The sequence below is a fragment of the Lycium barbarum genome, chromosome 10, assembly GCF_019175385.1.
Source record: "Lycium barbarum isolate Lr01 chromosome 10, ASM1917538v2, whole genome shotgun sequence".
In the NCBI taxonomy this organism is placed as follows: Eukaryota; Viridiplantae; Streptophyta; class Magnoliopsida; order Solanales; family Solanaceae; genus Lycium; species Lycium barbarum.
Window position 1 is genome coordinate 116,967,174 of NC_083346.1, and position 13,874 is coordinate 116,981,047.

Genomic DNA, 13,874 nt, shown 5'->3' on the forward strand with positions numbered 1-13,874 from the left:
TAGGGTGTGTTCACTATGGAGGATGTTTTTCTCTTTTCCCATATTTATCTGGTCAATTTTCCAGAAAATATTTTAAAGATCAGGAAAATGACTTTCTGGTGGAAGTAGGGAAAATAAGTTTCACAAGTGACATTCCACATTATTGTGTCCTCCCACCCTCCAACACATCTCATCTTCATCCACACCCTAGTGTTATCATTTTTCATTCTTTTTTTTCGGGTGTTAGAGCTATTAATTTGGCTGCAGCGAAACTCTAGCATTCTAATTACATGGACCATGGACTATGTTCTTAAGGACCCTACGCGGTACGAATTTCAATTAGTCAGGCTAGTGGGTTCGAATACCAGATGGTTATCAAAGAAAAGGGCAAAAGAGAATAATTGGAATATGAACTCGGTCCATGTTATAGGCTTGTAGCTCTACCTTCAACAACTAAAGAGGCCAATATTTAACCAGAAATAGAATATTTATTTATTATAACATGGCAATGACCTTACAACTTTTTCCGGTAACTCCACTGACGAACAATGTGGCAGTTTCTGTTTGAAGTACATAAACATAGAGCTAAGCTGATTCTTCATGCTTTATCAGTTCATCAGTAAATGAGAACAGACAAAGAAAAACCTTTCTTTTACCAGTAACGTTGATTAAAACCATGCTCTCTCACGGGATTATAATATTTTTATTTAGTTTTTAAATATGTAAATTTTATTTCACAAACTTTAAAGATTGTATGTTCAAACACACGGTCAAAATTAAATTTGACAGAGGGAGTCGTATCTACTTATCATCAAGTGATAAATATGTGGGATTAAAGACACATATTTTTTATATATTTATATCAATGCGGATAAATCTTTACCACATAACTCCATATTTATATTTGTTAAATTTTTTAAAACAGAAACAAAACATTCTTGTTTGTAGTAAACGACAAACTCACTAACCAAATTCAAGAAAAGGAAGGAAAAAGGCATTGTCTGTACCTTCCAAACAGTTTCTCGGGGCTCCGAATTCACGGTTCGGATCTATCCAGTTACCATCCAAGTTCTCTTCTTCCAATCTCCAAATCCCAACTCACAGATCACAACCAAAACGACTCGATGAAACTTTACGCCTTTCATCTGTTTGTTAAAATGCGTGAAAGAACTTGACGTTAATTCCCGCTTTTTTTGGGTGAATTAAGGAATTGGGTATTAAAATTTAATGAGACTATGATCATTAAAAGGGAAAACAAAACTCTGGAATTTGATATATGTTTTTTTTCTGTGTTATTATATCTGTGATCATTCCACCATGTATTCAGTGATCGAGATAGGATTTTCACCAGGGGATACATCCTATACTATATATGCATTAAAAAAAGTGGGAATTTTCAAAAATATACAGTCCAACATATAACATTTTGCCACATAGCCATATTTTCGGTTTATACAATATTATACAACATTATAGATTATATAATATTATACAACATTATACCTTGGGAAAGCATTATACTTGTATAGAACTTAAAAGTATATAATAGTGTATAAAAATGTTTATACACAAATATGGGCTAAACCGGGTAACAAGCTCAAAATATGGGCTAAAGCGTGTAAAGATTCTCCCCCAGTAGACATAGTGCGTAATTGTCCCTAAAAAAATTGTGATCTTGTATCTATATACAATGTGATTTTCTAGTCATGGGGATTTGATCGAACGCCCTTCGCGCCCTGCATGTATCTGCATCTTCCTACTATGTACTAAGTACAGGTTGATTATGCCCATTAAGGCTTAGGCAGATGAGAAAAAATCACCTTTTCTTCTTGCCTCTACCGGAAATTGAACTGTGGTGTCCTATGATTTTCATTTCGCCTTAATTACCCGCTATGACACGTCTTTGGATAATTTGAAGTTTGTTCTAGTGTTATCATTTGTCTTCTTTTTTTAGCCGGTGGTAGAGCTATTCATCTGGCAACAGTGTAATTTTACTTGGACTTTGCTCAGGAATTCATCATTAATTAGCCAAATTCTGTAGTTTTGGCTCACTTTCATCAGTTAACATCATCTTCATTACTGTATAAATTTGAAATAGCTCGAGGTTACATGCTTCTTTCTTGTTACGTTAATGGGGTGAACTTAAGCCAAGGGTGTATGCAGAAACATACCACTATTATACACATCAAAGGCAGTTGGCTTTTAGAAACTTTAATTGTCATTTACTGATCACGTGAGAACTCAATTATAGAATTTCGTGGAAGTACCCTTCTATGTTTTTTATTATTTCTTTATGCTTATATCATTGGTGAACCAAACAAAAGCTCCAGGAATTATTTTGATGCTAATGAATGTCTAAGTTTGGATATGCTAGTTCCCACTTTTTTGGTGGTAGTGTGAGCCAAGAACAATTTGCCGCATTGAAAATGAACTTACAAACATCTCTGGATCCATATTAGTGGTTTATTCTCGAGTACTAAAAAGGATTGACAACTTATTTATCTGCTTTTGTACTCGCAGAGATACAGGCTGCCAGTAGTACATTTGGAAATTATTTCCGTGCTACATATTTTGGAGAGTCTCACGGCAGTGGAGTTGGTTGTGTAATTGATGGATTGCCCCATCGACTCCCACTTTCAGAGTCAGATATGCAAGTGGAACTTGACAGGAGGTATTTCTTTGTTCAGAGATTTCCTTTCGTGGGTTGAAATGGAGTATTGACAAAGTTGTTAGATTGAAGTCCTTCAGAATTCGTGGTTTTTGGCGTTTGTTCACTGTTTCAAGTATTACCCATTTTTGACACACCCAGGAGGCCAGGTCAAAGCCGAATTACCACACCAAGAAAGGAGACTGATACTTGCAAAATATCATCAGGCACTGCTGATGGTTAGTCCTCTGTAAAATCTCTTCTGGCCTGTGCCACTTAATTTGACCTGCTTTTAAAGGATTTAGCTTCTATCCGTGCATAAACTATAGGTCTGACTACGTGATCTCCAATCAAAGTTGAAGTTCCAACACTGACCAGAGAGGAAGTGAAACAAGAATCCACTTTCTACAATGATCTATATGTTGTATCACTCCATTTTGCACTTATTGCATGGAACAGGCCAAACTTGTTTTACTAGCTTGGCTAGGATACATGATATCTGCTTTGCCTGAGCAATGTCAAGGCTAACCTTGTATTATTGTGCATAGAAAGTTAATAGAAGGTTAATCAAGTTTCGTGTTTCGGTTTTGTGTTTCCACAAACATGAGAACGTCACATCCTTGGCATGTCAAGTTTATTGTCTTTAAGGGCATGGACTAGCATTATTAAACTGTGATGATTAGTGTAACACCCCGCATCTGGGAGCTGAGTTTAAGCTCATATCATTAGAGTTCTAGTAGAAACACTGAAGGTTTGAACGTTTTGCGAAAATGGTTGATAGGCCTATTATGGGCAGCGATAACTTCTTGATCGGTTTGGAATTTGGGAAAGTACCCTCAATGAGGTTGTAGTATGTAGAAATACCTTTCTAACGATATAAGGATCAAGCCAATCAGAGATCGGAGCAAGGAGATATGATCGTCTCAATGTGGCTAATAGTAAGACACTTGAAATCCTATAGAATCGACTAAGTTTTCGATACGTCTGCCTTCCAGTTAACTTTCGTGAAAATCCGTTGGGAATTTGGGAAAACTTCCTTGATGAAAGTTGTAGCCCTTTGAAATAGCTTTCCAACGGTATATTATGGGGGTCAAACGGACATCTGTGCAAAACGTTATGCCCATTTTACCGAGCGCTGTGTAGAACCAACACCCGTCGCTTCTCGAGGCGCGTGAGAGAGCGCGCGATGGTCCCGCTTCGCGGACCGATCGCGCAACTCTAAGTTTTTAGCTGCAGAATGTTGCGCGATGCACCCGCATCGCGGAACCATCGCGAAATAGGTCAATTTCGGGTCAAAAGTCGGGTTTACGCGTTTTCTTGTTATATTTGGGGTTGGGGTTTATTTCCCCAACACCCCATTCACGAAAATTCTCTCTAAACTCAGAGACAACAAATCCCAAACCTCAAGATCTTCCAAGGTAAGTTTTTATCATGATTCTAAATTGAATTTAAGTCCCTAATCCCTTTCTAACTTGAGTAAAACTCTTCTAATCCATAGAGTTAGGATTGGAACATTTTTGTTGGATGTGGAAACCCTAGAACCCGAATTCAAGAGGATTGGACTTCAAAAAGGTAATGTTTTTATCCCTAATCATTTATAGTTGTGAATTGATGAATTCTTGGGAGAATAATATTTGGGTTGGATGAAGAGAATTATATGAACTATGCTAGAGTTGTTGGATTGTTGATTTGGGATTGTTGTATTCATATGGGTGATGAAGAATGATGTTAATTACATCTAATTGAGATTTTAGCATTAGCTAGAAGTAAAAGAATGGGGATTGGGTGAAGAAAACACCATTAATGAGGGTTATAGAGCTTCATGCCCACTAAGTGTTTGATAAAATGCTTAGATGAACAAAACATGGATATTGTTGCTAATATAGGATCCCTATGACTTGTATTGCTATAGATTGAAGTTGAAGGGGTTGAAGGACATTGTGATACGCTCAAAAGCGGAAAGTTAAGGTATGTAGAACTTCCATCCACATGTGGGAATCTCTACGTTCTTCCCCATGATTCGTTTCGTAAAATATATGAAGTTCAAATCCTAGGGCATTAAACCCAACATATTGGTAGCCCGTAATTATGTATGTATGTACATGAATTTTGTATCTATGTTCGTTATTGTATTCCTAATCTTCCATTACGGATATTAGGAATCCTAGCTAAATCCATGAATCATGAATTCTTCCTCATGTGTTCTCATTATGTTTATATGAAACTTTATGATTTCATCCAGCAAGTTACAAGCATGTTTTCAAGTCAAGTATATATATATGATTATGAACTATTGTTATTACTCATGCATCAAAAACATGTTTTGCAAGACTATGACAAGTTATCTTATGAAACTATATTTACAAGTTATGATTTATGAAAACCATGTACAAGCAAGTTATGATTCATGAATACCATGTACAAGCAAGTTATGATTTATGAAAACCATGTACAAGCAAGTTATGATTTATGAAAATCATGTACAAGTAAGTTATGATTCATGAAAACCATGTACAAGCAAGTTATGATCATGAATACCATGTACAAGCAAGTTACGATTCATGATATACCATGGGCAGCAAGTGCCACTATTTTACATGTTCATGTTTGGGAGTTGCATTAATTACCGAGGAGGGCTTCAGATAGCCTGAAACTACGTAGCCATCGTAGGATGAGGATCGCTCCACCCATGTCCCGGACGATCTCTCATAATGACTGGATCCTTTCATATTTTATTAAATCTCATGTTCCCTGGCAAGGACTGAGTGTTCTGCTGGCGGGACGCAAGCACCAGACCATGGATCGGTTATAAGTTATTGCTCTCCCTACTTATGATATTTTTACCATGTTTTATATATATATGTATGCACTCATGTTCATGTCCAGGTTTTCAGTTTCAGTTCTTATCATGTTATTTCTTTCAGTTGTTTTACATACCAGTACATTCAATGTGCTGACGTCCCCTTTTTATTGCCCGGGGGCCTGCATTTCACGATGCAGGTACTGATATACAGGACGACACATCTGCTCAGTAAGACAGCATTCGTATCAGCTTATTGGTGAGCCCCATCTCATTCGGGGTTTAGTCAACTTTTGTTTTATGCTTAGTTATGCATCTGAAGGTACGCTGGGGGCCTTGTCCCAGTAAGTATGTTTTCCAGTCAGACTCATGATAGAGGTTTCATAGACTAGACAAGTCAGTTATGTTATGTCAGACATTCGGAGTCGTATAACCATTTTTGGCTCATTCATGTTATTTCCGCACTCATGTTTAAACAAGTGTTTTTATTAAGTATTATGACTTACTACGTTTTATAAAGGCTCATCAGGCATTCACGTTATATTTCCGCTTATGTATGCCTCATGATAGTTCAGCAAGCCATGTGGTTCGCTCGGTCACATGCAGTCAGGCACCGAGTGCCGTGTTACGTCCAGGCCATGGTTCGGGGCGTGACAATTAGTATCACTCGTCATTCATTCAGAGGTTGAAGTTCTGCATGCATGAGATTTCAAAATGATTTATCAAAAAGTTAGTAAATTCCACTTGTGTTTTTATGAACTGTACATATTTTCAAACTCAAAACAAGTGAAATGAGTTATTTCACAGCATTACATCCTGATAATCGAGGAGTAGCTTCAAAGTGGAAAGGAGAAACATTTCAGCCTAATCTGAGACTCATGATTTAAGATGTTATGCTTAGTATGTGTTCGCCGAGGGTCTCCGGGAAACAGCCTCTCTACCTCCCAAGGTAGGGATAAGGTCTGCATACGCTCTACCCTCCCCAGACCCTACTTTGTGGAATTTCACTGGGTATGTTTTTGTTGCTTAGTATGTGTTCATTTCTTTTCTTTTTGTGGCCAAAATTTGTGTTCTCCTGGTTCTTGTCAGACTTATTCATTTCCTGTTGGATTTCCAGGACTATAGTGAAATGTCCCTTGCTTATAGGCCATCTCATGCTGATGCAACTTATGACTTCAAGTATGGAGTTAGATCAGTACAGGTGATGTCAAGAGGAGATCATTTATTATAAGAAAGCTTTGCAGCTCGTTGATAAGCAATCTTCTGCAGCTATAGCTCCTGCTATTTCTTGTGTCCTTACTAGTGCTAGTGGAATATGCAGGGGGGTGGTAGATCTTCAGCAAGAGTAACCATTGGGAGAGTTGCTGCTGGAGCTATTGCTAAGAAAATTCTCAAACTTTATTCAGGAACTGAGGTGAGGTACTTGTTGCAGGATTTTCTAATGTCATTTTTGAATGATACTAGTCTTTTACATCATTAGATAATTGATATCTGAAACCTCTCTCTGGCCGTGGAACTGAAAAGAACTCCCTTGAAGTGTTGTACAGATGTTAAAATGGACATCAATATTTCAAATTCTCGCGTACCCCATTTTTTCTGCACAAACTCAACAGTAAGAGCTGTAGATCTACTTCGTTTTTGGGGATTGTTGACCCATGAATCATCATCAATGCCTTTTATACCAAGTTGGGCTCAATTATTAAGAAATAAAATCAACTGTCATGTCCATTACAGTTACCTGTTCAAGATGAATTTACAGCTTAAACATAAGGAGAATTTAACCTTTAGATTTTAAAGTTAATTATGAAGAACTGAGCTGGGTTACTATCAAATGATTGTGATCTAGTAGAGCCCTGATAAAACGTAATTCCTGTATTGTCTTACATGAAACTTCTGTGTATTGCAAAAAATGGTTATCTTATGTATTGCTAGCAGAAAATTTGCCATTCTGGCTCTTGTTGCTGGAGAATCTATTACGGTAGTTATATATATGTATATCTTTATCGTTTGTGGCATTCTTGTGGAGGCGGCTTCTACTTTTTTTTGACTTTTTCTAAAGAATGTGGCCTTTTAGCTCTGATATTCTGTACTGCAGATCCTTGCTTATGTTTCGCAAGTTAACAAAGTTGTACTTCCAGAGGGTTTGATTGATAACCAGACAGTGACACTAGAGCAGGTATATTTCACATCAGAACTATATCTCAATTTAAAATATGTAGAAAGAGTATTTCACGTAGATTGGGGCAGGGTTAAGATAGTGTTGTAACTTGCTATCACTTGCCAGTCTTTCTTTTTTCCTGGTAGAGATCACTTGCCAATCTTCCGAGCCTTGTAGGAGAAAGTAATTTATGGTTAAGACACTATTTCTGAAAGTTGCAGTTCAAAGGTTAGCTTCTATTGTTTGTGAGGAAACTATTGAACTTCTCATTCACATGCTAAGCGTCCTATTAGAGAAGCTACTTTGAGTATTATATTCTTTGACAAGTAAAAAGGAGAATTTCAATTGGTGAACTTTGAACTAGATTTTCAGGCCCATAATTTCCTCATTTGAATTTTGCTGGTGGTAATATTCTCGAAGAGAAAACTCTCTCAAAGAAAGAAAAATGAGTGGGACTCGGTACCAGTTCCAAAAAAATTAAAAATTAAAAAAAGTAGAGTGGGATTGAAATCGCCTGTGGCAGGTTGCTTATCCAAAAAAAATAAATATATATATATATAGAAAAATACAAGTTATTCTGGGGGGCAAAGAAATCCTGTTTGTTAATTTTTGTAAAGAAATGGAAATTGGGCTTAAATCAATCCCAAAATCTAGCTCATAAAAGGAGGATTGCATAAGGATATAATAATCCATACTTAACACCCCTCCCTTCCCCCGCCTAGAACTAGACAGCTGGAGCGTGGATAACATAACACCGGAGCGTAGATAATGCTGATTTTGTTGGAGGATGGACGCTAAGGTTGACTAGCCTATAGGAAGATAAGATGCAATGAGAATTATTAGCTCAACAGACATGCTTAGCTATGTGTTTTAGACCAAGGACATCCTACTTCTAAGTAGCTTAAAAAAATTGTAGAAAAGAGTTTTTAGGGGGGTATGTTTGAATCTGAGGCAATGTTTCTCCAAATCTGCACCATAGGATCTATGTATGAACTCTATTGTTTGCCTTATAGAGTGTAAATAAACCATGTTGCTTGATCTACCAAAGAGTCTCCTCTAAGGCATGGAATGGAAGGAGTAATTTTTAGTTGATATAGTGCGAGTTTGTGGTTTTCTTTATTTATAATTATCTTCTGGTATTGCTCTGGTAGTTTCTTAGCTTCTGGTGATAAAAGAACTTGATTTCTATGGTAATTATCACTTGATGCCAGATTGAAAGCAATATCATTCGATGCCCAAACCCTGAATACGCAGAGGAGATGGTTGCTTCCATTGATGCTGTACGAACAAGGGGGGATTCTGTTAGTGGTGTCATTGCTTGCATTGTTACTCTCTCTCTCTCTCTCTCTCTCTGGTATTATTGTTCATGTCTTTGGTCCTGGTGAGACCTTCAAATGAAAGTTTGGTGATAATTTCTAGGATATTGGTACACCAGTCTTTGATAAACTTGAAGCTGAGCTGGCTAAAGCTTGCATGTCATTACCGGCAACTAAGGGATTTGAGATTGGAAGTGGCTTTGCAGGTACAGAATCTTCATCCTATGGAAGTGTTCTCTTTATTGTCATGTTGTTGGATGATAGCAAAGTCCTAAGTCGCAACAGATTAATCAAGACAGTTGTTATCATCTATAAAGCATGGGTATGGATACAGGTTTTGTATTGGGAACCTGTTTGATGAAAATATGAAATTTTCTTAAAATTGTAGGGATAAAATATGAACCAGGTGATTTAAGGAGATTAAACAAGTAGTGCTAAGGATTCCTAGTTGATTCGTCCACACTTATTAGTTTATGGCATGGTTGGTTAGAATAGTAAGGAAGTTGGCCAATTCAGCTTCGAGCCATAGTTTGTTCATTACAGGGCTAGACAGACTTTTTTTTTTTTTTTGATGACATGGGAACCTGAAGCCGCTACCCTTCAGGTGCGCATAGGGTAAACCCAGCTCCTGTGCAATAGCTCGCAAACCACACAGGAGAGATAACCCGCACTAGGTAAGCCCCGTGGGACGAGCTCGACCCAGTAGGCAAATCCCCTGCTGTTGTAGGCGGGGGGTTTCGAACCTGAACAGGGCTAGACAGACTTCTTTTAACTAAAATAAGGATCATCCTCCTATTTCCCAAAAAAAAAAAAAAAACTGAAGGCTCTTACATGTTAATATCTTTGATAAATCTCATGTTCTTTTTTGTTTCTGGTGAAAAACCACTAGGTACATTCATGACTGGCAGTGAGCATAATGATGAGTTCTTTATGGATCAACATGACCAAATCAGGACAAAAACCAACAGATCTGGTGGTGTCCAGGTACACACACTGCAAATATTCATTTGGATATGTCTTTTGAAAGGGACAAACAATTCCTTTTCTTTTCAACTTTTGTTGTGTGTTTCATGTATTTCACAGGGAGGCATATCAAATGGAGAAATTATTAATATGAGCATAGCTTTCAAGCCAACTTCTACAATTTCAGTGAGTCCTAGTCTCTGTTAAAAATTCTCATTATAGGATGCTATCAGTTACTTTTCTACTTTGTTACAAGAATGCCGCTTTGAAAATTGATTGGATTCTGACTAGGTTAGATATTTATGTAAATCATATCATATCGTCATATAATATTAAAAGTAGGAAGCCGTGAAAAGTCATATTAATAAAATGCCCATCAAATGTTGAATGACCAATTTACCCTTTACTTAAACACTACTCCTATAGTCTTATTGTACTAAAAAAGTAAATTTACTTACCTTTCATTAAATAAAAAGTAAATGGTATAACTAATTTGTTACATTAGTATGTAGTCATTAGGAATTGGAATACATACGTTATTCCAATGATTGGTATTGATGCCCTCACTTAAACACCATTAATGTATGAAACATACAACAACAACAACAACAGCCCAGTGAAATCCCACATCTTGGGGTCTGGGGAGGGTATAATGTACGCAGACCTTACTCCTACCAAGGTAGGATGACTGTTTCCGAGAGACCTTACTCCTACCAAGGTAGGATGACTGTTTCCGAGAGACCCTCGGCTCAATAGAAGCATAAAAAGGGGGTCAGATAAGGTTAAAAGATTTAAAACGATATTGCAATGAAATAATGCAAGCGACACAGTAAAACAGGATAATCAAGGAATTCAAAGCGATATGAAAATGCAAATCACGAAAGCGGCACAGATAAAATAGAGTAATCAAAGTACAGAAAGTAGCAAATAATAACATAAATCAAAGCACAAGAAATTATAATGCGCTAATGCGCCTACTAATAAGGAAAGATAACGAGACTTATATACTAGCCTTCTACCCTAATGTGGGTCCTCCACACCTTCCTATCTAAGGTCATGTCCTCGGTAAGCTGTAACTGCGTCATGTCCTGTCTAATCACCTCTCCCCAATATTTCTTTGGCCTACCCCTACCTCTTCTGAAACCATCCATGGCTAACCTCTCACACCTCCGCACTGGGGCATCTATGTCTCTCCTCTTCACATGCCCAAACCATCTCAGTCGCATTTCCCGCATCTTGTCTTCCACCGAGGCCACTCCCACCTTATCCCGAATAGCCTCATTTCTAATCCTGTCGCTCCTAGTGTGCCCACACATCCATCTCAACATTCTCATCTCGGCAACTTTCATCTTTTGAACGTGAGAGATCTTAACTGGCCAACACTCCGCCCCATACAACATAGCCGGTCTAACCACCACTCTGTAGTAATGTATGAAACATGAATTCAAATATTCAACAAATGATTTCAGAAAATAGACTACATTAGCTGAATTGTAGTTGTGTAGTAAATGATTGAGAGTTATTGTAGTAAATGTGGGTAGTGAAGAGTCTACCAAAGACATTCACCTTTAATATTAATTTTGTAGTAAATGTGGGTAATGAAGACTCTACCAAAGACATTCACATTCAATTTTATATACAGAAAATCTTTCATCCAAATCTGTGTCTTCATCTTGCTTTCTCCGTTAGAATTCACGGTTGGCTGCATTCTTTTTGTCAACTTTGATCCATATTCTGTCTTATCCAATTTGGTGAGTTAATTGGCGAAGTCACAAAACCATTCCTTAAGCAATAGACGCTTCATATATTTCTCCACTTTTGGGATGGTTAGTCTTCTCTATATCTCTAAAATTGAACTTGCCTATGAACTTTTGAGCTATTATTATTACAAGAAAAATAATCCTCTTCGCATGCCAGAAACTGGAACTGGAAGGGTCAAAGGACTATGCAGGCATATTTCTATATGTATACTTCAGAATGATCAGGTATGAATCTTAAGCTCTGTTATGTTCGTTTTCTGTAATAATATCTCTAATTTTTGCTGGTTATTCATTTCCTATGAATTATTGTGGCTCTATACAAATTGTCTTTTGAAATCTGTATTTTGGACATCATTTTTGAGAGGAGCAACGTAGTAACTTTATTATGATATGTCGACGGCACAAGCATGTGATAAGTCTTTTCCCTAAGCTTGGGCTTCTTGGAAAGAATACTTGCGCCAAACTAAGCTTGATTAATCGTGTCTTAAAGAAATTTCCAGCACCTAATGCTTAAGTTTGATTAGTATTTTAACAAGTTTTGGCAGATACAAGAATGGTTCAAGTGGCTTATCCTTAAAACCAGTTTGTTCATCATGGCTTATATCCTTTTTTCATTTTCGGTTTTTATTTCTGGGTACCACGCAGTGAATTAGGCGTGGGATTCGAATCTGTCATTCTTGGGATTACATGTATCATTTGAGATAAAATGGTGATGAAGAACATTAGTTATATTGTCAAAACATTTGACATCACCTGCAATCCAATCTAAGCAAAAGGTACGCTAGATTATTACGAAGAAACTTTAATTTCATTATTTTATAAATGATTAATCAGGGGTTCACGTGCAAAGCACGTGCACAAAAACTAGTTATAATAAATACCTATTATTTCAATTGTTATGCAGAGGAAGCAACATACGGTTAGTAGGGAGAAACATGAGACTGAACTCGTTGCTCGTGGTCGCCATGATCCTTGTGTGGTTCTACGAGGTTTGTATATTTGACTTTGTTTGACTATTACTCAATTTGGCAGTCCCTTTCAATCCTCTACTAGGAATTCTTACTATTAGAAGCCACTAAGGCAGGCGTGTTAGATTTTCTCAATCTATTCTTGTTCTTTACTGGTGCATGGGCCAGAAATACTTCGGCTTACTATGATAAAATAACTGAGAGGAAATCTGCTAGCCGTTTGCTTTTCCATAAAAATTTCTGGTCACCATTTGAAAAGTTACGGACATTTGATGTCTTGGCGCCACAGCTGTTCCGATGGTGGAAGCAATGGTTGCCCTGGTGCTCGTGGATCAGTTGGCTCAATATGCACAATGTATGCTGTTCCCAGTCAATCCTGTGTTACAGGAACCTTTGCAGTCATAAAAAACCGGGTCAGCTTAGATTCCCCTTTAAAAGGAGCGGAGCAGCCCATAACAACTTCTCCCTACATGACTTCTCACATTTCTGGCATATTTCTTCGTTTGAAGAATGCATATATGTAAAAAGAAGTTTCCAACGATGCCTTAAGAGTTATATAGTTTTACAGAGATAGGTATATATAGCTTTTGTTGCCAGAGCTCTCACCAGTGTGTGGAGAACAAAGTGCATCTACAAAAATAGGAAATTGTGTCGTTTTCATTATTTTGTAGACTTTTCTAGTGTTTATAAACTCATGTCATTTTCAATATTTTATAGGCTTGGTTGGTCAGTATAACGATGAATGTACAAAAAACATCATTGCTATTTGCTATTCTAGCAAGGCCTCATTGGAAGTCTTCTACCAATTAATTGTTTACTTCAACTAAATGTTGAAATTCATTATCTTGATGAAATGTGTAGGTAGATGTGACGTTTTATTCTTAACAAGTTCTTGTTATCATTTCTCTTTTTGACATAAACTGAGAAACTGCATTTTCACTTGAACGTTGTTCTTTTTAGTCTGATTTGCTTTTTCCTGATCTTTTTTAGGTTAGATTCAAAATGAGCAAACATATCAATGTGCATTACACACACGCACGCACGCACACACGCCTGCATGCATGTATGTTGAAATGAAAAGTGAGCGTTAAGCTTTACTTATCTACAAAATGAGTGTTGTAGAGATGCCAATGTAATGATGCATATGCAGTCATTAAAGAGTAAGATTACAAATGATTAAATTATTAATTTGTTTGAGATGGTTTGGACATATCCTAGGTGAACCTGCGAATGCATCGATTCTGTAAGTTTGACACCAGGATAACCGTCGTGCTACAAGAAGA

The 13,874-nt window shown here is 37.2% G+C and overlaps 1 protein-coding gene across 8 annotated transcripts; it reads left to right on the top strand.

Moving 5' to 3' along the window:
* The first annotated feature begins 875 nt into the window (after positions 1-875).
* On the top strand, positions 876-13,379 carry LOC132616024 (chorismate synthase 2, chloroplastic-like). Of its 8 annotated transcripts, XM_060330635.1 has the most exons (15): positions 876-1,020; positions 2,500-2,650; positions 2,789-2,865; positions 5,627-5,685; positions 6,544-6,627; positions 6,748-6,840; positions 7,522-7,602; positions 8,796-8,909; positions 9,004-9,106; positions 9,790-9,884; positions 9,984-10,049; positions 11,781-11,848; positions 12,269-12,399; positions 12,528-12,612; positions 12,881-13,379. In XM_060330635.1, exons 5-13 carry the CDS (start codon positions 6,556-6,558, stop codon positions 12,321-12,323), a joined length of 747 nt encoding a protein of 248 aa, XP_060186618.1. In that variant the 5' UTR covers positions 876-1,020; positions 2,500-2,650; positions 2,789-2,865; positions 5,627-5,685; positions 6,544-6,555; the 3' UTR covers positions 12,324-12,399; positions 12,528-12,612; positions 12,881-13,379. The 8 variants fall into 8 exon arrangements, with proteins under 8 accessions (XP_060186618.1, XP_060186616.1, XP_060186619.1 ...); XM_060330631.1 differs by lacking the exons at positions 876-1,020; positions 2,500-2,650; positions 2,789-2,865; positions 5,627-5,685 and adding an exon at positions 6,090-6,437 and having other exon boundaries at positions 12,760-13,379; XM_060330630.1 differs by lacking the exons at positions 876-1,020; positions 2,500-2,650; positions 2,789-2,865; positions 5,627-5,685 and adding an exon at positions 6,090-6,437.
* The last annotated feature ends 495 nt before the right edge of the window (positions 13,380-13,874 follow it).